Here is a 22,596-nt window from a genome sequence, read left to right as displayed (position 1 = left end):
CAGTGAGATCCAAAGTAAATTCTGGATGTAGATTTTACCCTTGGCAGGCACATAGAAGAAAACTCTGTATTTAAAAGGAGTTTAAAAGGAGCGAGAAAAAACAGCAGCTCAAACTTTTCCAGTAACAGTCAACTGCTGGAGTTTTGCAGTGTTCATGTAACCTGGTTCCTAGAACCAGACTGAACTAGTCTGCCACCTTCTGAAATTGTCTCTACATGTGACCACTGAAGTTTCTGAATTGTCTCTACAGGTACCACCCTAAGTAAATTACAATAGTCCAAGAGATGACTGAGACATGCCAGACCCTAGCAAAGTCTTTATCCAAGATCTGCTTTTCAAAAGCTAGATGGCATTTTGGTCACTCCTTGCTAGGGATGGGATGTTAGTTGGTGCAGCTTTGAAAGCATTCAGTCAATCTAACAGGCAGTATCGATTCAAGTTCATTTTTGTCTGCTTTCTGCTGCTTTTACCAGTCCGATTTTCCCCCTCTCTAAAATATTTATTAATATTGATAATTTCTTCCAAAAATATTGATATTCATGTTTTCTTTCAAAATATTGATATTTTGAAATATCAATAAATGAAAGAAAATACCAATATTCTGAAAGAAAGAATATATTAATAATTTGAAAGAAAATATTGATAAAAGAAAGCAGTTTTGCTACTGCCTCCTTCTCCACTGTAATTGATGCTGGTCAGTTTTCATGTTAGCAAGCAAGCAGAGGTAGCCTGAGGAGAAAAGCAGCTTTCAGTGCCCCTTCCACCTCCTTCTAGAGTCAACAAGGTTGAGACTTGGCTTTTTTCCTCCTGTTTGGAGTTGTGGGGGGAGAGGGGGGGGGAGAGAGAGAGAGATGTAATGCTGTGCTGTGCTGTGAGTAAAATCAGTACAATAATATATTTGAGGGAGTATTTGAAGGGGGGAACTAGTGTCGGAGGAAAGCCTCTGAAGTTCGGAGCAAACAGGATTGCTCTGCATAGATGGAGAATATGCGGATCACTGAAAAATCCAGTGCTAAATCTAAATTCAGCAGAATTCTTGCCCATCCCTACTTCCTGCTCATTGTTCCTATGAGTCTCCTTTTAATAGTTTTGATATTGCTTTCCTTTTATCCTGAAATAAGCCAAACAGTTTGCAGATAAATAAATCCTGATTTAATAGATGTGGTTAAAATACATATTCAACATAAGTTGTTCAACATACATATGTATTTCAAAACATACAATCTGTAGAAAACTTCAGAAGAATATTAAAAACCAGTCTTCATATAAAACAGTGAAGCATCTATCTAGTTTTTAATTACACTAAGCATCATCAGTTTGTTTGTTTTTTTTAAAAAATTAAAAACATTGGTTATTACTTTAAATAATTTTTGCCCTTACAATTAACAGGCATTTATTCTCACTTTGCAACATTAAATGAGATGGTTGAAAAAGCTACTATGTCATTGTTTGATGTAAATTATCACAATTATACTGAATGCCAATGGGTATATGTAGCTGTTATTTCATTTAGCAACATTTTGTTATTAGCTTACACGCCAGCTTAGTGGTTTCCTTCTCTCTCTCTCTCAAATATAATTTGGGGAGGGGGAATATTTTTCAAAGGGGTGCAACAAAATACATAAAAGTTTGCAAAGGCTCCTCCAGATAGTGCTGTCTTTGTAGTGTGATGAATGAATATGTCCTGCTACCTAGAACATCCATTCTTGTCCAATCACATTTCCACTGTATTCAAGCAGTAGTAATATTGTGTTGCTGTGAAAATACAATTATATCCATTGCTCCCCTTAAAATTACTATGGTAATATGTGGCACCTGGTTTAAGTGGTTGTGCAAGTGTTTCAGGTGTGACAAAAGCCATACCTCTTCATGCACAGCATTTTGAGGAGTTTAAAATGTCCTGACATTTAGCTACCATGCTTTTTTCATTTGCTATCCCTATTTCCCTTTCCCTGGGTTGTGTATTCCTGCTTTCAAGTGCTGGAGTGCACAATCACGCCCAAAATGCAACCCTCTCCTTAAACCAGGGGTGGGGAAGCTGTGGTCTTCCAGATGTTGTTGGATAACAGTTCACATCATCCATGACCATTGGCCATGCTGCCGGGGGATGATGGGAGTTGGAGTCCAACAGTGGCTAGAGGGCCACAGCTGCCCCACCCCTAATCAGAAAGGCCATCTCTGAACAGCTATGTCTAGTAACACTGGCAATGCGATCAAGGTGAGAACTAAATTACTTGTAATAGCCACTGCTCTTTAGCATAAGAGGACAGGCTCTCCTGACTTCTGAATGCACAGGTTTCCACGATACATTGTCAACTGTGGGGAAAACCAGAAACCAAGGAATTCACAAGCAGATTATCATGGCTTTGTTACATAAATCTCACTTTGGGGCACCATTTCAACCACATCAGTTTGGAATTGCTACACAGGAGTGGATGGGATGCTCTTCTCTGAAAGCTGTTTCCCTATCTGGGCCAGCAAACACAGACTGCAATGCTTGTCAGGCAAGACCTCCAGGCTGCTCCCCCCCCAATTGATTTAGTTGCTATTAGTTATGCAGAGATGGGAAGGATCCTGGAGGCCTGCTAAGACAGTATTCCGTTCTTGACAGCAATCTTTTTGAATTAAACTCCTCCCCTCCGTCTTCTTGCTCATTATTCCGCTAAGCTTTGCTTTCCCGGACACCAGCTGTCACCGAGGAAGTTGACAGCAGCATCTTCTTCAACCTCCTTAGTTGGCTGGAGCTGCACCAACATGGCCTGGAGAGTTTCCTTCACCATCTGGATCTCGCTCTGCAGAGACTGTATATGCTTTATTAAGGAATAAATTGAAAGGTAATTGGCAGCTCCTTTCCTCTCTCCAAGTTATTTAATAAGTTGTTGTTGTACTGTGCACAACAGATGGGCATTGCTAGCTAATTGCAGCATCAAGTTCATCCAAATGCTTGGATTAAATATTAATACATATTTCACACTTGCTTCTACCCCCCCTCCCTGCCCATCCTGTCTTCATGAGCCCATGGGCAACAAACAGCTTCATGTAGCATTTTTTGCTTGAGGGGAATGAAATGAGCAGCTGTGTGTGTGTGTGTGTGTGTGTGTGTGTGTAAGTGGCTGTTGTAAATCCCAATGTGTTATACAAAGAGAATCTTGCAGCCACTATTCAGAGGGAATAATCTTAGATCTCAGCTTGAGAGGAATATAAATGAACACAGAGAACTTTTTCTTTCTTTCTTTCTTTTTGCTCTCTGTGCCCAACCTTCAAGTCACTGATGATAATTCTCACTACATAAGAACAGAGCTCCTCTCTGAGTTCACATACATACTCTGCCCTCACTTCTATCTGAGGCCAGAATTGATTTCTCTTTTCCTCACCCCAACTCTTTCTCCCTCCCTCTCACACACACAGCTTCCCCCATAAAATGAAAGGCCATCCCATGGTACAGGAACAAAAAACAGAACACAAGTTTACAATCTGTTCCTAAACATACTTACTTGAAAGTAAACTACTTTCAACAGAACCTACCCCCAATTAAGAGTGCTGAGCCTTACAGCCTTACCTGGAATTACCTGGAAAAGCTTACCTGGAATTACTTACTCTACAGCCCCAATCCTGAAGTTGGATCAGTATTAATGTACAAAATGATCCCTCTTAATACCAACACATTTCATTCTAGAACAAAATGCAAACAGGGCCTAAAAACTAACCTAATTAGTTCAGCAAGGGAACAATCAAATAATGGCTATTTTGCATTTCAAACTAGGATGATAATATATTATGAAACTGCACTTCAAGGAAAACTAAAGTGTCTTGGTTTGGAGCCAAATATTTAAGAACTCCCTACACAGAGAGAGGGCAATGTACAAGTTGACACTGATGTGCTTCCTTGCTTCTTATGTTTGTTGGGGCTCATGATCTATTAGGAAATGCTGCCTTACCCAAGAACAATGTCAAGATGAAAAGACATCCTTAGGTTATGAAGTGGATAAATCAAAAATCCTTCTTCTTTGGGGGTAGGGGAGTAACTATAGGGGAGCATGGGAAAGTTATGTAAATATCTTCAATGCCAGACTGTCACACATACCAATTTGAAAAGCCTTTTGGCAGCTTCCGATTCTCTTAAAGCTTCCTCAAGATTTCATCTTTTTCTGTAATTTACATACATTTGCTGTGATGTTTGAGTCTTTTCTCTTTTTACATTAAGGGAAATTAAAAAGGATAAGATCAGTTTTTGCCCGCATTTTTGGACAGCTTTTTCAGTCTAGAGGCAGCATACAGAGAAGAAGGTGTTATCTTTGTGCTTTGTGCTAAAACTGTGTATTGAGAATAAACAAACAACCCCTTCATATAGTTTGGTGTCCAGGTAAAAAAGAAAGCGCTCCTGCAATTTTAACTTCTGTAGAAGAAGGAATTTCAGCAGGCGGCATAGCTTGTCATGCTGGAAATCTCTTTTCTGTACTGCTGTTAAAGTTGCAGGAGCACTGTTCTCTTCTGATCAGGGGACTGGAAACAAAGCCCTATGAGGAGAGACTGAAAGAACTGGACATGTTTAGCCTGGAGAAGAGAAGACTGAGGGCAGCTATGATAGCACTCTTCAAGTACTTGAAAGGTTGCCACACAGAGGATGGTCGGGATTTCTCCTTGATTGTCCCAGAGTGCAGGACACGGAATAATGGGCTCAGTTGCAGGAAGCCAGATTTCGACTGGATATCAGGAAAAACTTCCTAACTGTTAGAGCCATACGATAATGGAACCAATTACCTAGAGAGGTAGTGGGCTCTCCGACACTGGAGGCATTCAAGAGGCAGCTGGACAGCCATCTGTCAGGAATGCTTTGATTTGGATTCCTGCATTCAGCAGGGGGTTGGACTTGATGGCCTTATAGGCCCCTTCCAACTCTACTATTCTGTGATTCTTCATGTGACTACTCTCCCTTCAGGACACTTCCAAGATAGCAAAATGGGTATTGTTGCACTGCGATTTAGTCATAAGGTGATAGCCAATTAAGTCATATGGAGTAGAGCCACTGAAGTCTTAAAGTTAGTTTCAGTGAATCTTCTCTGAGTATCACTAACATTGGATCTCACCTATAAAGCGTAGCTGAAACCACAAGTGGCAAGAGCAGACCCTTCAGCACTTTATGAACAAAGGGTACTTCCTGAGGTTTAACTACTACTGATAAACAATCTGAGATTACATGCTATGTTTCCTTGGGTGGATAATCTTCCATAGGATTCCAAAAAATTACTTAGCTACAATGAGAGAAAAGGCATCAGTTCTATCACTTCCATGGGAGGGAAATGAAATTATAGTGTGTGTGTGTGTGTGTGTGTTTAAGATTGTGCTCACAGTGCCATCAATACATGTCTACTCAGAAGTCAGTTTCACTGAGTTCAATGGAGTTTTCTCACAGGTAAGTGAGGACTATATAGGAATATAGCCTCAGAGTAGCTGACGGGGGACCACTCTGTGAAAGTGAGAAGAAAACACGGTTCACTGCTGGCTGGCAGTTGTGATGGGTCCTTGGTCAAGACATCTTCAGTGGTCCTTCTTCCTCCTCACTGCCATTGCCATTACCCATTTGCTTGCCCTCTTCTGCCAGGCCCAATCTACAGGCAGGGCAAGACAAGCAGAGGCTCCTCCTCGGCCCCCAACACTGCTTGCTCACTAAGAGTGAGCAGGTGAACAGGCCATGACAGGGAGGAGGAGGAACAGCATGGCCAGAGGCTTTGAGGGCTAATAGTGGGCCTCCTACCAGGAGTGGGCATTAGTAGGTGCCCGACTATGATGACCTTGGATATTGGGGTCAGTTGAGGGTTGGAAGAACTTCTCTGGAGAGAGAGAGAGAGAGATGTTTATAGAGTTGAAATGCATGAGTGGTTTGCTTATGTCTCCATTGGCATTTCAAACTGACTATTGAAAGCTTTAAAACAATTAATGGCAGCTTGTTTTTGTAGGTTGTGGAAAGAGTATTTTATGCATGCAGAATTCAAATAGCCAACCCATTTTCTTGCAGCAACAACAAAAAAGCATTATATCTCAAATTATTACATGCACTCAGATTGTCTGTCAAACCATAACTGCTAATTAAGACCCCAAATGACTGTGAAATTGCAATATCAAAATCCATTTAATTTTACTGGGAATGCAAAGTCTTTCCTGATAGTAAAGTAACACCTCTCATCAACTCCTCAGACACCAGCACTGCATCACCTCTTGCCTTTGGTTCTTCCAATTAACAATTCAGATTATTTTCATATGCCACTGATTAACAGGCATGGACTCTTTTGTAGGTTTGCTTCACTTTGGTACCTCTTATTCAACAAATTCAGCAGAAGCAAAGATACCCACAAGTTTTATTTTCACCAGCCAATCCTATACATGTCTACTTTGGCATAAGTCCCTTTGAGTCCAACAGGGTTTACTCCTAGGTAAGTGCATATAGGATTGAGCTTTAATTTGATTGTTTGGTCTCCAATCCATTCATCAAATGCAAAATCTACTGCTTAATATTTGCTTTGAAAAGCTACAATATTAATAAAAATCCCTAGTGGCTCTGTGTAAATATTCAGTGCTAAGAATTAGTGCTGGTTTCTGGCTTCATTTGTGTGGTGTGCTATTCATAGCCTACTAGCAGGCTGGCTGATTCCAGGATTCTGTGCCATAAAAATGTATAATGAAAAACAATGGCATCTGGGATTTATTTCTTCTAATAGAAGTTTAATTATTAATCAAAGCCACAATGTGTGTTTAAATATTGGCAGAACTGCTTACTTGACAGCACCAGGAAGTAAGATCTCTCAGAAGGAACCTTTTAATCCCTCCCTCCCTTTTTTCATTAAAGACGCAAGGGCTGCCATCTTCAACCTATTAAATCAAAGTACTTGTACCTCTCCTTGCAAGTTTTTGGAAAATCATGCTTCTGAGCACCCACTTGGCCCTCAGTTAGAACTCATTTACTTTAATGGTTAATTTAGACATGAAAACATCTGGGAATTGGTTTAGGTGCCACAAGAACTTTTCCTAAGAGCCAGTTCAGACATGATTTTTACCAGCCTTTTTGCACATTTGCAAATAATCTATCATCAGTGTGTGAACAGTTTAATACTGGCAGATGGAACTCTCAGAACTCTGTTAGATCAGCTTCCAAGGCCAGGTTGCATTCTGAAACGGGAAACTCCTGCCCATGGAAACTGATCTGCTGGATTCTGAGTCCCCTCTTCTTATGTTATATTGTTCAGGCAAAGAGATAAAGTGAAAATACTGCTCTGTTACTTTGGGGGCTGTTTTGCTTGTTTTGTCATTGTAATGGTTTTATCTGTTTTTATAATTGTATATTTTGTTGTTGTAACCTGCCCTGGTATCTTATGATGAAGGGCAGGTAAAACATCTAATAAATAAATAAATCAACATCTAAACCAGTTTTAAGACTTCAGATAATACAAACATGTGTGGAGGAGACTTTTGCCATCAGCCATGGTGACTGCCTTACACAGTCCAATGCTGTTCTCACCTCCTGTCTTTTCCTGCATTTGTTTGGCTGTAATTCTTGCTGCTCCTAGCAAATTTGGCCAAGGAAGAGTCTGAGGAAAGATGAGGCCGTTATGCTATTATGGTGACTGAATACGGTGACTGCCTGGAGGTCCAACATAAGCTGCTCTGAGCATCTCCAAGGAAAAGAAATGTACCCATGTAATAAATAAACCGTGTGGCATGGACTCAAAAAGGGCAATGTTTACAGCTGTGTAAACTGGGATTTAATTCTGTTGGATTTGACTGGAGTTCTTACCATAGTGTTTTAAGGCCTTCTAGACATTACAAGAAGAGGCACAGACTATTGCTCCTGCTGTCTTTTGTTTCTCTCCATGGTAGTGTTTAGTTGACAACCAACTATTTGAGGCAGGGGGTGGGTGAAAACACAACACCATGTTGTCGCATCACATGTTGTGTAAAACAGGATATTACTGGAGGAAGAAGGAATGAGACATAGAGAAGTGGCAGCTAGACCTTTAGAGGTCATATTAGTAGGCTTGTTTCTGTGTTTCTAATTTTTTAAATTTTGTAACCTTTCAAGTCAAGTTTGATTATATCTCACATTTGTTGTTCCTCAGAAAAAAAAATGTAATGCCAATATTCAAAAAGGGATCCAGAGGAGATCCTGGAAATTACAGGCCAGTTAGCTTAACTTCTGTCCCTGGAAAACTGGTAGAAAGTATTATTAAAGCTAGATTAACTAAGCACATAGAAGAACAAGCCTTGCTGAACCAGAGCCAGCATGGCTTCTGCAAGGGAAAGCCCTGTCTCAGTAACCTATTAGAATTCTTTGAGAGTGTCAACAAGCATATAGATAGAGGGGATCCAGTGGACATAGTGTACTTAGACTTTCAAAAAGCGTTTGACAAGGTACCTCACCAAAGACTTCTGAGGAAGCTTAGCAGTCATGGAATAAGAGGAGAGGTCCTCTTGTGGATAAGGAATTGGTTAAGAAGCAGAAAGCAGAGAGTAGGAATAAACAGACAGTTCTCCCAATGGAGGGCTGTAGAAAGTGGAGTCCCTCAAGGATCAGTATTGGGACCTGTACTTTTCAACTTGTTCATTAATGACCTAGAATTAGGAGTGAGCAGTGAAGTGGCCAAGTTTGCTGACGACACTAAATTGTTCAGGGTTGTTAAAACAAAAAGGGATTGTGAAGAGCTCCAAAAAGACCTCTCCAAACTGAGTGAATGGGCAGAAAAATGGCAAATGCAATTCAATATAAATAAGTGTAAAATTATGCATATTGGAGCAAAAAATCTTAATTTCACATATACACTCATGGGGTTTGAACTGGCAGTGACTGACCAGGAGAGAGACCTCGGGGTTGTAGTGGACAGCACGATGAAAATGTCTACCCAGTGTGCGGCAGCTGTGAAAAAGGCAAATTCCATGCTAGCGATAATTAGGAAAGGTATTGAAAATAAAACAGCCGATATCATAATGCCGTTGTATAAATCTATGGTGCGGCCGCATTTGGAATACTGTGTACAGTTCTGGTCGCCTCATCTCAAAAAGGATATTCTAGAGTTGGAAAAGGTTCAGAAGAGGACAACCAGAATGATCAAGGGGATGGAGCGACTCCCTTACGAGGAAAGGTTGCAGCATTTGGGGCTTTTTAGTTTAGAGAAAAGGCGGGTCAGAGGAGACATGATAGAAGTGTATAAAATTATGCATGGCATTGAGAAAGTGGACAGAGAAAAGTTCTTCTCCCTCTCTCATAATACTAGAACTCGTGGACATTCGAAGAAGCTGAATGTTGGAAGATTCAGGACAGACAAAAGGAAGTACTTCTTTACTCAGCGCATAGTCAAACTATGGAATTTGCTCCCACAAGATGCAGTAATGGGCTAATGGCCACCAGCTTGGATGGCTTTAAAAGAAGATTAGACAAATTCATGGAGGACAGGGCTATCAATGGCTACTAGCCATGATGGCTGTGCTCTGCCACCCTAGTCAGAGGCAGCATGCTTCTGAAAACCAGTTGCCGGAAGCCTCAGGAGGGGAGAGTGTTCTTGCACTCAGGTCCTGCTTGCGGGCTTCCCCCAGGCACCTGGTTGGCCACTGTGAGAACAGGATGCTGGACTAGATGGGCCACTGGCCTGATCCAGCAGGCTCTTCTTATGTTCTTATGTTATAAATCCAAATGAGCAAAACATAAAACCACCTTTTCCTGCTCACTTTCCTGTGCTTTCCTATGCTTTTTCCTCCTCCTCCTCCTCTGCCTCTTGTCTTGTTTATCTAGCCCTACATATCTGTACGCATCCAGTACAAGCAGGCTTTGTATTTATGGACATTTAATTGCAGAAGAATTTTGAAACAAAAAGGCAACTGTGATTTTTAACTTTATACTTTATGTAGGCATGACAGATTCAGCAAGCTTTGCCTTTATGCAAGTTGACATAAGCAGCCTTTTAGCAATTTCTGTTTCCTCATTCAAGAGAACCAAATGCTGTAAACCGCCCAGAGAGCTTCGGCTATGGGGCGGTATATAAATGTAATAAATAATAAATAAATGCCCATCCTGCTATGGTTATTTCACTATATAGCACAGGACACAAATACAGTTGCAGGGCAATATACAACAATAAGTTGTCACTGAATATTTTAAGGGGAAAATACATTGCCAAGACATACACCTCCTGTTTGGGCTGTAGATGATAATACTTTGCTTGGTTAAGTAGATTACTTTTGTAAGTGCATCTGTGCGCATGGTGAGTATAGCATTTTTCACATATTCCTCTAAACAAGTGGAAGGAAGAGAGGGATCACTTGCGCCATCCCTTCTCCTCCCATTCACAGAATGTGTGCATAGTTCCTATGGGTGTACAACTGCAGGCACGTATGACCCTTACCATATGATCAAGAACCATCAAAAAGGGCTGGAGCTCAGTGGTAGAGCATCTACTTTGCATACTGAAGATTCCAGTTTCGACCCCTTGCATCTCCAGGTAGGGCTGGGAAAGACCCCTGCTTCAAACCCTGGGGAACTACTGGCAGTCAGCATTGAAAATACCGAGATGGCCCAGTGGAGTGGTCTGACTCAGTATAAGGCAGCTTCCTAAGTGTTTATGTTCCTAAAAGCAGTGTGCTCAAAGAGAGAGAGGGGTGTGTGTGTAAAATCTATGTATATGCCTGGCTGAACTCATGGAGGTTAGGAACAGGAAGATAATTGCTCCTCCATACATTTAGCTGAATATGTGAAAAGCTGTTATGTCTCCCAAAATGTCTTCTATGGAGGTATTATACACATTACAGGATACAATGCTTTAATATAGTTTGAAGGTGCTTACATCAGAGTTTACATTGGTCTAAACTGAAAGTAAAGCTTACTCCACAAAGAATGTACATTCAGTTCCTATTCTGCATTTTCTTCTCTATTAAGATGTGGCACAAATAGCATGGAACAGGCTCAAATACACTTTTCATGGCATTTATGGGAGAAAAAGTCTCAAAACAACATCTGTTCAGTCTGATTTAATTTTGGATCAAGCCAATGACAAGGCTCCTCTCAGTTTCAGCAAGCCTTAGAAAAATGGTCCTATCACTATTCTTCGAGAGCACATCTGTGCTGGAGTGTTCCCCGATATGCAGTTGGCGTATTTAGCACTAAAGCGGATGCCTGGTAGGATACACCTAATATATAGAGGGAATATGGAAGCCTTCATGCTGCCTGCACTTACCCCACTATTATCACCAAACTGCCACCTTAAGAGGAAAAAAAATGTAAACCATGTATTTTCTTTCTTCCTTTGTTCTTAAAATGTCAGTTTTGACCTTTTTTTCTTAAGACTGTAAGGCACCATCACCAGCGAAGAAGCACAAAAAAGGTTGACGGGGTTTGCTCCCCATCTATCCATTAATGGAAGCCAGAAAGCTTGCATTGCTGTTTGTGTGGTTGCCTTGTGGACAAGAAATAGCATACCAGAGCCAGTGGGTGTCTGGCTGCTGACTGGATAGCAGCTATCCAGTTAACATTTTGTGCCTTGATTGTTCTCCAGATGTGGTTGGACTCCAACTTCTATCAGTTCCAGCCAGTATAGCCAATGGTCTGCTGGCCATTAGCCAGCTCCATTCCCAGTAGGATTAGAGGAGAATCTGCCAAACTCTTATTCCAAAGTGGACTCCCCTGATTTAATCTGAGTGGATCATAATCCAGATCAGATCATGAGTGCACTTCAGAATCTGCAGTCTTTTAGATCTTTTTATGAATTGGTCTGAGGGCTGCAGCAATGCATCAGTTCCTCTAAAATGTATTTCTTTCTTTAAAATTTTTAAAAGTAGGAAATACAGCCACCCACAGACTGGAGTGGATAGTGCTCAGGGCTCCTTGCTGCTGCCCATTTTGAATATAATACAGCAAGTCCCCAGACAGAATTATGCAGTGTACAGGGGGACAGGAATGCTTAGCGGATAAGAGAAAAATCAACTCATTTGAAATGTGGTGTTGGAGGAGAACTTTGCGGATACCATCGACTGCAAAAAAGACAAATAATTGGGTGTTAGAACAAATTAAACCAGAACTATCAATAGAAGCTAAAATGATGAAACTGAGGTTATCATACTTTGGACACCTAAAGAGAAGACATGATTCATTAGAAAAGATAATAATGCTGGGAAAAACAGAAGGGAGTAGAAAAAGAGGAAGGCCACACAAGAGATGGATTGATTCCACAAAGGAAGCCACAGACCTGAACTTACAAGATCTGAACAGGGTGGTTCATGACAGATGCTCTTGGAGGTCACTGATTCATAGGGTCACCATAAGTCGTAGTCGACTTGGAGGCACATAACAACAACAACAACAACATGTTTCCAAAGGAGACATACCCTATTCTGGAGGAAAAGCAGGGTTTGAGAAGTTCCAAACTGGACAGCGTTGAAGAAATAGCACCAGCCTCTCTACAATCATAAACAAACATAGGACAAACAGCATTAGCTATGTCAAGGGCAGAGGAGGCTATGAAGTCAGCAAACTGAAAGCTTTCCTTTCTTTGTAAAGGGAAGGTGGTGAGACAAGAGCAGAGGAGCTGCCCTTGAACTGAGGCAGGAAACCAGGTGGTGTAGCAACTGGCTTCTCACCACACAGAGGAACTCTGCAGGAGGCATGAAGCAGCCACACCCTACCAGACCAGACTGCAGCTTCCCACAAGTCCCTGAAGGAATGCCAGTGGCAGGCAATATTCTGATAAGGCAGGCTTCTAGCATGTGCACCCTCTTCCCAGCTTTTTGTTTCTTGCTACTGTCTGCTGGAAGCCGTGACCCTTGGGGACCACTGAATGTGAACTGGCACTAGTGTTTCTTTACTCCTCCCTGGTGTGAAGGACCTCTTGCTGCAGATGCTACACTCTGTCCAAGGACTGGCCAAAGCTTAACGCCACACCCTGCATGTGGGGCTCTGAAAAGTCCAGTTCCTAAGAACTCTCCAAAATATGCTCTTTGTGGAACTTCTTTCCTCCAAGGTTGTATTAAGTATCTCTGTAACATGCTACCTGACTATAATCAAGGATGATGGAAGAGGTAGTCCAACACCACATGAAAGGCCATAGGTTTCCTTGTCCCTGCTATAATGGATGGGACTTAGAGTTCACATACCTTCTTTGGAGGTATAAGCCTTGTCTGGTGGAGAGTCAGTGTGGATTGAACTCAAGCCATTAAATGATTTGCTGGGATTTATTGTTCTGCATGAACTAATCTTATCTCTGCAAAAAGATTTTCAATGATGCACTTTCAGAGGACAAACACGTGACACCTGTTTTTGTTCAAGCTCCATCTTCTAGTTTCACAGCCTAATGTGGAACTCATCACCCAAAAAGAGTGTAAGCAGCTTGGTAGACCTCCCACAAGGCTCTTAATAAATCACTGGTCATTCCCAATTCACTGCTGTTGAATTATTACTAATATTTCCAAGTTCAGGTTTCTAGAGAACAATGTTCTATTATAACATAGTCCTTTTAAGTAGGATGCACATGCTAATGTCAGACCTGTGCTGATAAAAGTCAATTCTTTAGCTGGAGCATCAAAGGCAGGATATCAAAAAGGATATGAAAAAAGTCTTCATCATAGATGGCAATTGCTGTTTGAAGTTGATCATCCACATGAGTCAGATTTTCACTTATTCTTTCACATTTTTCTTCAAGTTCTGTCATAAGAATATGAAATCCCTGCAAGCAGATAAAAAAAAAGTGTGTGCACTTTTGATTGCCATTAGCATGACTGAATTGAGGTACAATAAGTATTTTACAATATTTTACTGCTCTGGAGCAAACTCAGCAGCATACCTGTCTCCTTAAAAGCAGGTCTCTCACAGCAATGTATAAAGTGGGGGCTGAGGGGCCTATTCTAAGGATGAAAGTAATGCATCAAAAGGAATCCTGAGCCCTCTTGCCACTCACAACTTACATATTATTATTATTATTATTATTTATTACATTTGTATATTATTATTATTTATTACATTTGTATACCGCCCCATAGCCGAAGCTCTCTGGGCGGTTTACAACAATTAAAAACATTAAAAACAAATATACAAATATACAAATTTAAAAACACCAAAAAAAAAATGCCTTCAGATAATATTCTCTAAGCCAGGCTGTAATATCAGAAGTTTGATTGAGGAAAGCGCCTGGGGAAGGGGTGTTAAGGAGATAAGGTGGGTGCATGTGTGTGCGCATGAGCGTGTGCAGCCTTAAAATCAGGCATCCTGCCTCCACTTCATACATGCCTGGGAAGGTGGATCTGCTGCAATCATATCTAGTTTGAGCCTCATCCCACAGGATAGTCAGGGTTTAGTTAGTTTAGTTAGTTTAGTTAGTTTAGTTAGTTATTATTTGATTTATATCCTGCCCTTCCTCCCAGCAGAAGCCCAGGGCAGCAAACAAAATCACTAAAAACTTTAAAACATCATAAAAACAAACTTTAAAACACATTAAAACAAAACATTTTCAAAAACGTTTCTTAAAAAAAGTTTTTATCTTCTAAGATTAAAAACATTTTAAAAAAGGTTTAAGAACATATTAAAAAGCATTTCCAACACAGATGCAGACTGGGATAGGTCTCAACTTAAAAGGCTTGTTGAAAGAGCAAGGTCTTCAATTGGTGCCAAAAAGATAACATTTAATATTTAAGGGGAGGGAATTCCACAGGGTAAGTGCCACCACACTAAAGATCCGTTTCCTATGTTGTGCAGAACAGACCTGCTGATAAGATGGTATCTGCAGGAGGCCCTCACCTGCACAGCACAGTGATTGACTGGGTATATAAGGGATAAGATGGTTTTTCAGGTATCCTGGTCCAAGCTGTACAGTAGGGCCCCACTTACTGGTGCTTTGCTTCCCGGCGTTCCGCTAATGCGACGGCTTTCATTCCCCATTTTAAAGCCGATTTTGTGGCATTTTCGTGCAACGCACCCCATTATGCTCAATGGGGTTCCGCTTTACGGCGATTTCTGCTTTACGGTGGGGGTCTGGAACGGAACCTGCCATATAAGCGGGGCCTGCCTGTATAGGGCTTTGTACACCAAAACTAGAACCTTGAACTTGGCCCGGTAGCAAGTGGGCAGCCAGTGCAATTCTTTCAGCAGTGGGGTAGCATGTTGACAATACCCTGCCCTAGTGAGCAGTCTCGCTGCCGCATTTTGCATGAACTACAACTTCCGGACCAACCTGAAGGGCAGCCCCACATAGAGTGCATTACAGTAATCCAGCCTGGAGGTTACCAGTGCATGGACAATTGTGGTCAGGCTATCTGGGTCCAGAAACGGCCACAGCTGTCTTACCAGCCGAAGCTGGTAAAAGGCACTCCTAGCCACAGAGGTCACCTGGGCCTCTAGCAACAAAGATGGATCAAGGAGCACCCCCAGACTACGAACCTGCTCTTTCAGAGGGAGTACAACCCCATCCAAAGCAGGCAACTGACCAATTATCCGAACCACCAACCCACAGTGCCTGCGCCTTGCTAGGATTCAGACTCAAGTTTATTGGCCCTCATCCAAGTCCAGGCAGCGGTCCAGGGCTTGTACGGCCTCCCCAATTCAGATGTTATGGAAAAACAGAGCTGATTCAGATGTCCCAATTCAGATGTTATGAAGAAATAGAGCATACTGCTAACACCTCACTCCAAATCTCCTAATGACCGCTCCCAAGGGCTTCATATAGGTGTTAAACAGCATGGGGAACAAGATCTTACCCTGTGGCACCCCACAGCACAACTGCCAGGGGGCCGAAAGACAGTCACCCAATGCTATTCTCTGAGAACGACCTTGGAGATAGGATTGGAACTACTGTAAAACAGTGCCTCCAATACCCATCTCACCAAGTCGGCCCACAAGGATACTATGGTCATTGGTATCAAAAGCCTCTGAGAGATCAAGTAAGAATAACAGGGTTGCATTCCCCCTGTCCTCCTCCCAATAAAGTTCATCCATCAGGGCGACCAAGGCCGATTCAGTCCCATAACCAGGCCTGAACCCAGACTGGGATGGGTCAAGATAATCAGTTTCATCCAAGAGTACTTGCAATTGTTGCGCCACAACCCTCTTAATCACCTTCCCTAAAAAGGGGGTATTTGCAACCGGTCGGTAGTTGTCACAAACCAATGGGTCCAGGGTGGGCTTTTTCAGGATCTGTCAGATCACCGTCTCTTTCAAGGCAGCTGGAACCACTCCCTCTCACAATGATGCATTGACCACACCCTGGATCCACTCGGTCAAACCCCCTCGGCAAGCTTTAATAAGCCAAGAAGGGCAAGGGTCGAGAAGACACATTGCTGGCAGCATCAACGCAAGCACCTTGTCTACATCATCAGGCTGCATCAACTGAAACTGTTCCCAAGAAGTTGCAGCAGACGTTGACTGGACACCTCATTGGGGACTACAGCAGATGTGGACGGGACATCAAGATTGCTACAGAGGCAAGCAACTTTATCCTCAAAGTGCCTTGCAAACAATTCACAGTGGGCCTCTGAAGGGTCTAAAACTCCATTTCCTAGAGTTGGTGTCAACAGACCCCTGACAATACCTAAAAGCTCCACTGGACGGCTACTTGAGGATGCGATGGCGGCAGAGAAGTGGGCCTTCTTCGCCACCCTCACCACCACACAGTAGGCACGGTTACGTTTTACTCGTGCCCGATCAGCCTCACAGCACGTCTTGTTCTTGTTGAGTTGATAAACTTGTGTCTAGGAATATGGCATTTGGTAATTTAGAATCCCATGCTTGATATAAGACTTAGATTAATGTAGCAAAAGATGTTACTGCAAGTTCACTGGGGCCCTTCCATGTTTTTCAGACTAAGTTATTTCGATTGTTTGTTGGAAATGTCGAAAGTTAAAACTACTCTTACACACATGTATTGGAGTGGTTGGGGAGACATCAAACGAAGACTCAGCTTTACACTAGGTACAGTCTAGTATTAGGTACAGTCTGAATTTCCATTTGTTCAGTTAGTGTTTGATTACACTCTGGTCTAATGGTCCCTACATAAGATGAATGTGGCTTGGATTCAGTGAGCTGACTTAGATGTTAAGAAACTGCTGTTATGGGCTAGGAAACCCTACTCTCCACCTGATATTGATGACTAGCTACACATACTCCTAGAACTGGCACCTCAACAGTAAGTGATTATATATGGAAAACTTACAAAACTTTCATGAAACATGGGAATGCCTTTCTAGAGGACTTTGACCTATACTGTACCAAAGCAGCAACTCCTGTGATCTGATTAAAAGAACCCTTCCCTTCCCATCTCTTGTTATCATTTTGTCTTTTTCTGATCAACCTGCTTATCTCACTATAAACAAAGACTGGATTTTCAATAACTCCACAGAGACCCAAGACTGTACCAACAGGACCATGATTTAATTGTTAGAAGTCTATTTTGTTCCCAATCGTTTTCTACCACCCAATGAGATTCTTCTTTTAGTTATCCTTCTTTCATTTCTGTTACTGTTTACTGTTATAAATAATGAAACAGCTTGACTACTGATAATGAACAGCAAAGAATTGCCAAGGGCAAGTGGGTTGAGTGGGGATCAACACACATATATCAGCATACAGATTTGAACTACTGTAATGTGGTCTGTATGGGACTTCCTTTATGGCTGGTCCAGAGGCTGCAGCTGGTGTAGTAAGCTTCAGCCTGGGTGGTGAGTGGTGACCCTTATGGGGCACATAGCATACCAGGTCTACGGGATCTACACTGGCTGTCACTTAGCAATCGGTTTTAAGGTTCTGCTGCTTACACACAGTGCCTTGCAAAAGTAATCAGACCCCTGGCCAATGCTCTCATATTACTGAATTACAAATGGTACATTGTTATTTCGTTCTGTAAGATATTTTATTTTGAAACACTGAAACTCAAAATCAATTATTGTAAGGTGACATTAGTTTTATGTTGGAAAGTGTTTGGAAGAAACATTAAAAAAATGAAACATGTTGCTTGCATAAGTATTCAACCCCTGTGCTGTGGAAGCTCCCAGTGTACACAGATGAAAGAAACTGCCCTATCGAGGACACAGTTACCTTATCATTTGCCTCCACCTGTGAACCTTTAAAGTTGCTGTCATACTGTCAGGATAAAAACCCTACAGTTGAAGGGTCATTGGTCAGGCTGTGGATCTGAAAAAAATTGAAGACCAAAGAGCATTCTACAGAAGTGTCAGATAATGTAATACAAATGCATAGATTAAGAAAAGGGTACAAAATAATATGCAAATTATTTGGATATCCCAGTGCCACAGTTGGATCAATAATCAGGAAGTGGAAGCTGCCTCACACCACCCAGGCACTGCCAAGAAAAGGCTGTTCCTCAAAACTCAGAGCTTGAACAAGGAGACTTGTGAGAGAAGCCACAGAGAGACAAACAATCACTTTGAAGGAGCTACAGAGTTCAGTGGCTGGAAGTGGAGTAATGGTGCACCAGTCAGCCATATCAAGAGCTCTGCATAAGACTGGCCTGTATGGGAGGGTGGCAAGAAAGAAGCCGCTACTCAAAAAGTACCATCTGAAAGCACATCTAGAGTTTGCTAGAAAGCATGAAAGCGCCCCAACTGTGATGTGGGGAAAGGTTTTGTGGTCAGATGAGACAAAGATAGAGCTTTTCGGTGAAAACTCAAAGCACTATGTGTGGCACAAACCTAACACTGCCCATGCCTCAAGACACACCATCCCTACAGTGAAGTATGGTGATCATGTTATGGGGATGCTTCTCATCAGTAGGGACTGGGCCCCTTGTTAAAATGGAAGGAAGAATGGATGGAGCAAAATACAGGGAAATACTGCAAGAGAACCTGCTTCAGTCCACTAAAAAACTGAAGCTTGGGAGGAAATTCACTTTTCAGCAGGACAATGATTCCAAGCACATGGCCAAAGCAATATTGGAGTGGCTCAAAAACAAAAAGGTGAATGCCCTACAGTGTCCCAGTCAAAGTCCTGATTTCAGTCCCATTGAGAATCTGTGGTGCTCTTTGAAAATTGCAGTCCACAAGCGACGTCCAACCAACCTGAATGACCTGAAGCGAATCTGCCAAGAAGAATGGGCCAAAATCCCTCTGACACTGTGTGCAAAGCTGGTACATACCTACCCCAAAAGAGTTAAAGCTGTTATTGCAGCGAAAGGTGGCTCTACCAAATATTAATGTGTGGGTTGAATACTTATGCAACCAACATGCTTGTTTTTTATGTTTCTTACCAACATTTCCCAATATAAACCCAATGCCGCCTTACAATAATTGATTTTGAGTGTCAGTGTTTCAAAATAAAATATCATACAGAACAAAATTACAATGTACCATTTGTGATTCAGTAATACAACAGCATTGATCAGGTGTCTAATTACTTTTGCAAGGCACTGTATAAAGCCCTCAGGTTACCTGAAAGACAGATTTCCACTTTGTTATCTAGTGGCATTAAGCCAGATTTCCACTTGAACATCAGGAAAAACTTCCTAACCATTAGAGCAGTACAACAATGGAACCAATTACCTAGGGAGGTGGTGGGTTCTCCAACACTGGAGGCATTCAAGAGGCAGCTGGACAGCCAACTGTCAGGCATGCTTTAAGTTGGATTCCTGCATTCAGGAGGGGATGGAACTCAATGGCCTTATAGGCCCCTTCCAATTCTGCTATTCATTGATTCTATGAAATGGAACCTGGTTAGTCTTACCACAGCCTGATGATCATTGGCTTATGGTGACATGGAAATTGACTTCTTCACTGGTGGCACCAGTGTCATGGATTGGACTCCCTGCTGAAATATGAGATGCCCTATTTGTACTGGCATTCCACCAGCTTTCGAAGAGCACCTATTTACACAGGCATTCTCATGATCTCTTCACCCAAGTCTCCTGTTTTAATTGCTGTGCTGTTTTAATGGGGTTGTTTTATTCCACATTTTAATCATTGTTATTTTTATCTCAATGGGATTCTTTTATTGTGTATTTTAATTATGTTGTATTAATGTTGTGCAATTGGCTTTTATGTGCTGTAAACTACTGGGACGTCACCTGGTCATTAATCAATATATAAATTAAATGAATAAATGCAAAGCAGGAAGAGATGGACATCTTCATATTCTGTAGGAAGCATTAATAGATACAAGTAAAATGGCTACTGTAGAACTTTACAATGATCACATTTGACTAGATACCTCATTGCTAAACTGTACTGAAAATAATAAGTTTACACTAGGGATCAATATTTATTTATTATTTCAATTTATATACCGCCCTTAGCAGAATAGCTCTCAGGGCGGTGAACAAACAAGATAAAATACAATATATCATAGTAAAAAATCACAAAAACATGTACAAACAAACAACAGAAAGCACAACAAAAACAATATGGCATAACATTTTAAAACCACAGGCAGTCAGACTGAAGAGATGAGTAAGGACCTCCGTATATTGGCTGTAAATGTCCTTGTGTCTGTATGGAGTGAAAGAAAACAATGAAGAACAAGTCATCCATCAAACTGCTAAATTGTTATTCAATACCCAGCAAGATCCTGCATGTTTTACGGAGGAAAAAAACACCTGAGCAATTTACAAGATTGGAAAGCTATTAGAAAATACCTTAGTGACCAGCATACAAGATGAGGTGGCAGCAACACAAACAAAAACTTTTATTTGCTATCTTGCAGGCTTGCAAGGACATCAGTCCTGATATAATTTTTTCTCTTTGCTAAGAAAAAAACTAAAAATACTGATTACCAACTGGAGCATTCCTCTCAAGAAAATAATTTTATTATAGATGCTCACTATTCATTTAAAAAAGTTAAGATTTGGATAGGGTCGTCATCTGACATGAGTGTTTTGCTCCACTTTACAAAATAAGGAGAGTGATGAGCCAAACGGTCACATACTTAACAAGATGTTTCTAGCCAGATTTATTCTTTGAACTGCGTAGTTGGTTTTAGTGGGGAACACTGCAGCACATAAGCTCATAAATGCAGAGGTCTCTAAATTTAACTATCACTTGTTATTTATTTTATTTATTTTTTATTTACATTTATATCCCATTTTTTCTCCAAGGAGATCAAGTTGGCATCCAAATATGCTTCTTCCCCTCACAATTTTATTGTCATAACCACCCTGTGAGGTAGGTTGGGCTCAGAGAGAGTGACTGGCCTAAGGTCACCCAGTGAACTTCATGGCTTGAGCAGGGATATGAACCCTGGTCTCCCAGATCCCAGTCCGACACTCTAACCACTACACCACACTGGATCTCTGTGAAGTTTAGCAAAGTAGAACCAGTTACAAAACATGAGTGTATGCCATAACAAATGTGTTAATCCTTAACACGCTTAACAGACTCTTTGTTGTTTTTGCTGCAGCAGACTAACATAGCTACCCTTCTGGAAATATGAAGTGGTGTTTGTTTCCTAGATGAAGGAGGTAAAAAGCAAGCTGCAACTTCAGAGTGTTGATTTATTGAGTAGTTTAGCTGAATCTTATTAAAGTGCACTGCTATTAATATATATTAGGTTATAGGTCAGACTCCTGCTGTGACTCTGTAAGAGACTTTACATGGCTGATTTGAAAACATTAGTTAGTGTGAAAATTAAGTGATTTTTAAATCGTCTGCTACCCTCAACAATAAAACTGAGGCAAAAGCGCACACACATGCACACCAGTACTTGAAAATAGTGCTTAAACTTGGGACTAACGCAAGAAACACATTACGCATTAGATCTGTCACCCTCAGCTATTCATTCAGGCATTCTAGTTCTGCCACCTTGCTTTTCACGTGGCTGCTCCCCCCTTCTCCCAGTGGCTTTCTGCTTTTGTACTAAGCACTTGGAAGATCACAACCTTGGGGCTGCTTCTAACATTGCATTTTGCTGCTTGTATTATGACAACAGCTCAAGATGCAAATCTTTGTAATGTGGAAAGTGTTGGACATCGGTCCCAAAAGGTGCAAAAGGCTGAAATCCTAGGAGTTTTTCTAAACATGCATCTAAGGCTATTTATCCAAAGGTGAAGGAAGCAATACCTTATAACAAAAACAGATATAGTGCGAGGTTTAGAAAGCTGGTGTCACGCATTTATATAAACTGCGACAGTCATGGAATGCTTGTGATTCCTATATCTGGCATGCTGGCTGAAAAAGTCCAAGTACAAAATGTACAGGCATATTTGGCTGGCACTGGAAAAAAAAACTTCCCGCATGGATAATAATCATCCTATATGGATATGCTTTTAGAGGAAAACAACACATTAACATCATAATGAGGAAATGCATGGAATTAAGCTTGCTTCTATCATTGGTTTTCAGAGGAAGTTAGAAGACAGGTAGCCAATACAGGGGGAAGCAGCTTGAGGACACTTCCTGAACTTGCCTACTGCTCACCTTGTTTCAAGCACCTGGGACGAGGACATTCGCAAAACATGGATGCTTATGGATGCCACAGAATTCTACTTTAGATTAATGTCTGCAACTGGATTTGGATTTCTGACATGAACTGTCAGAATTTGCAGGCCAGATAGGTTCCAGAATGTCATCCAGCAGAACTGGACCTCACTGCACATGTGCCCAGGCCTTATGAGTCTTCTAGATTTTGGAAGAGCC

The 22,596-nt window shown here is 41.4% G+C and overlaps 1 protein-coding gene across 1 annotated transcript in view; it reads right to left on the bottom strand.

Moving 5' to 3' along the window:
• Window positions 1-1,285: 1,285 nt before the first annotated feature.
• Window positions 1,286-22,596, bottom strand: part of DISC1 (DISC1 scaffold protein) — a 289,457-nt gene continuing 268,146 nt past the window's right edge. The window contains 3 exon segments of the mRNA XM_061624495.1: window positions 1,286-2,707; window positions 2,709-2,804; window positions 13,581-13,697. Of these exon segments, the coding sequence (XP_061480479.1) occupies window positions 2,663-2,707; window positions 2,709-2,804; window positions 13,581-13,697 (258 nt within the window). The 3' untranslated portion in view covers window positions 1,286-2,662.

This window comes from Rhineura floridana, chromosome 4 (genome assembly GCF_030035675.1).
Source record: "Rhineura floridana isolate rRhiFlo1 chromosome 4, rRhiFlo1.hap2, whole genome shotgun sequence".
NCBI classification, from domain to species: Eukaryota; Metazoa; Chordata; class Lepidosauria; order Squamata; family Rhineuridae; genus Rhineura; species Rhineura floridana.
The sequence above is the reverse complement of the archived record's forward strand: the minus strand, read 5'-3'. Positions and strand labels throughout refer to the sequence as shown.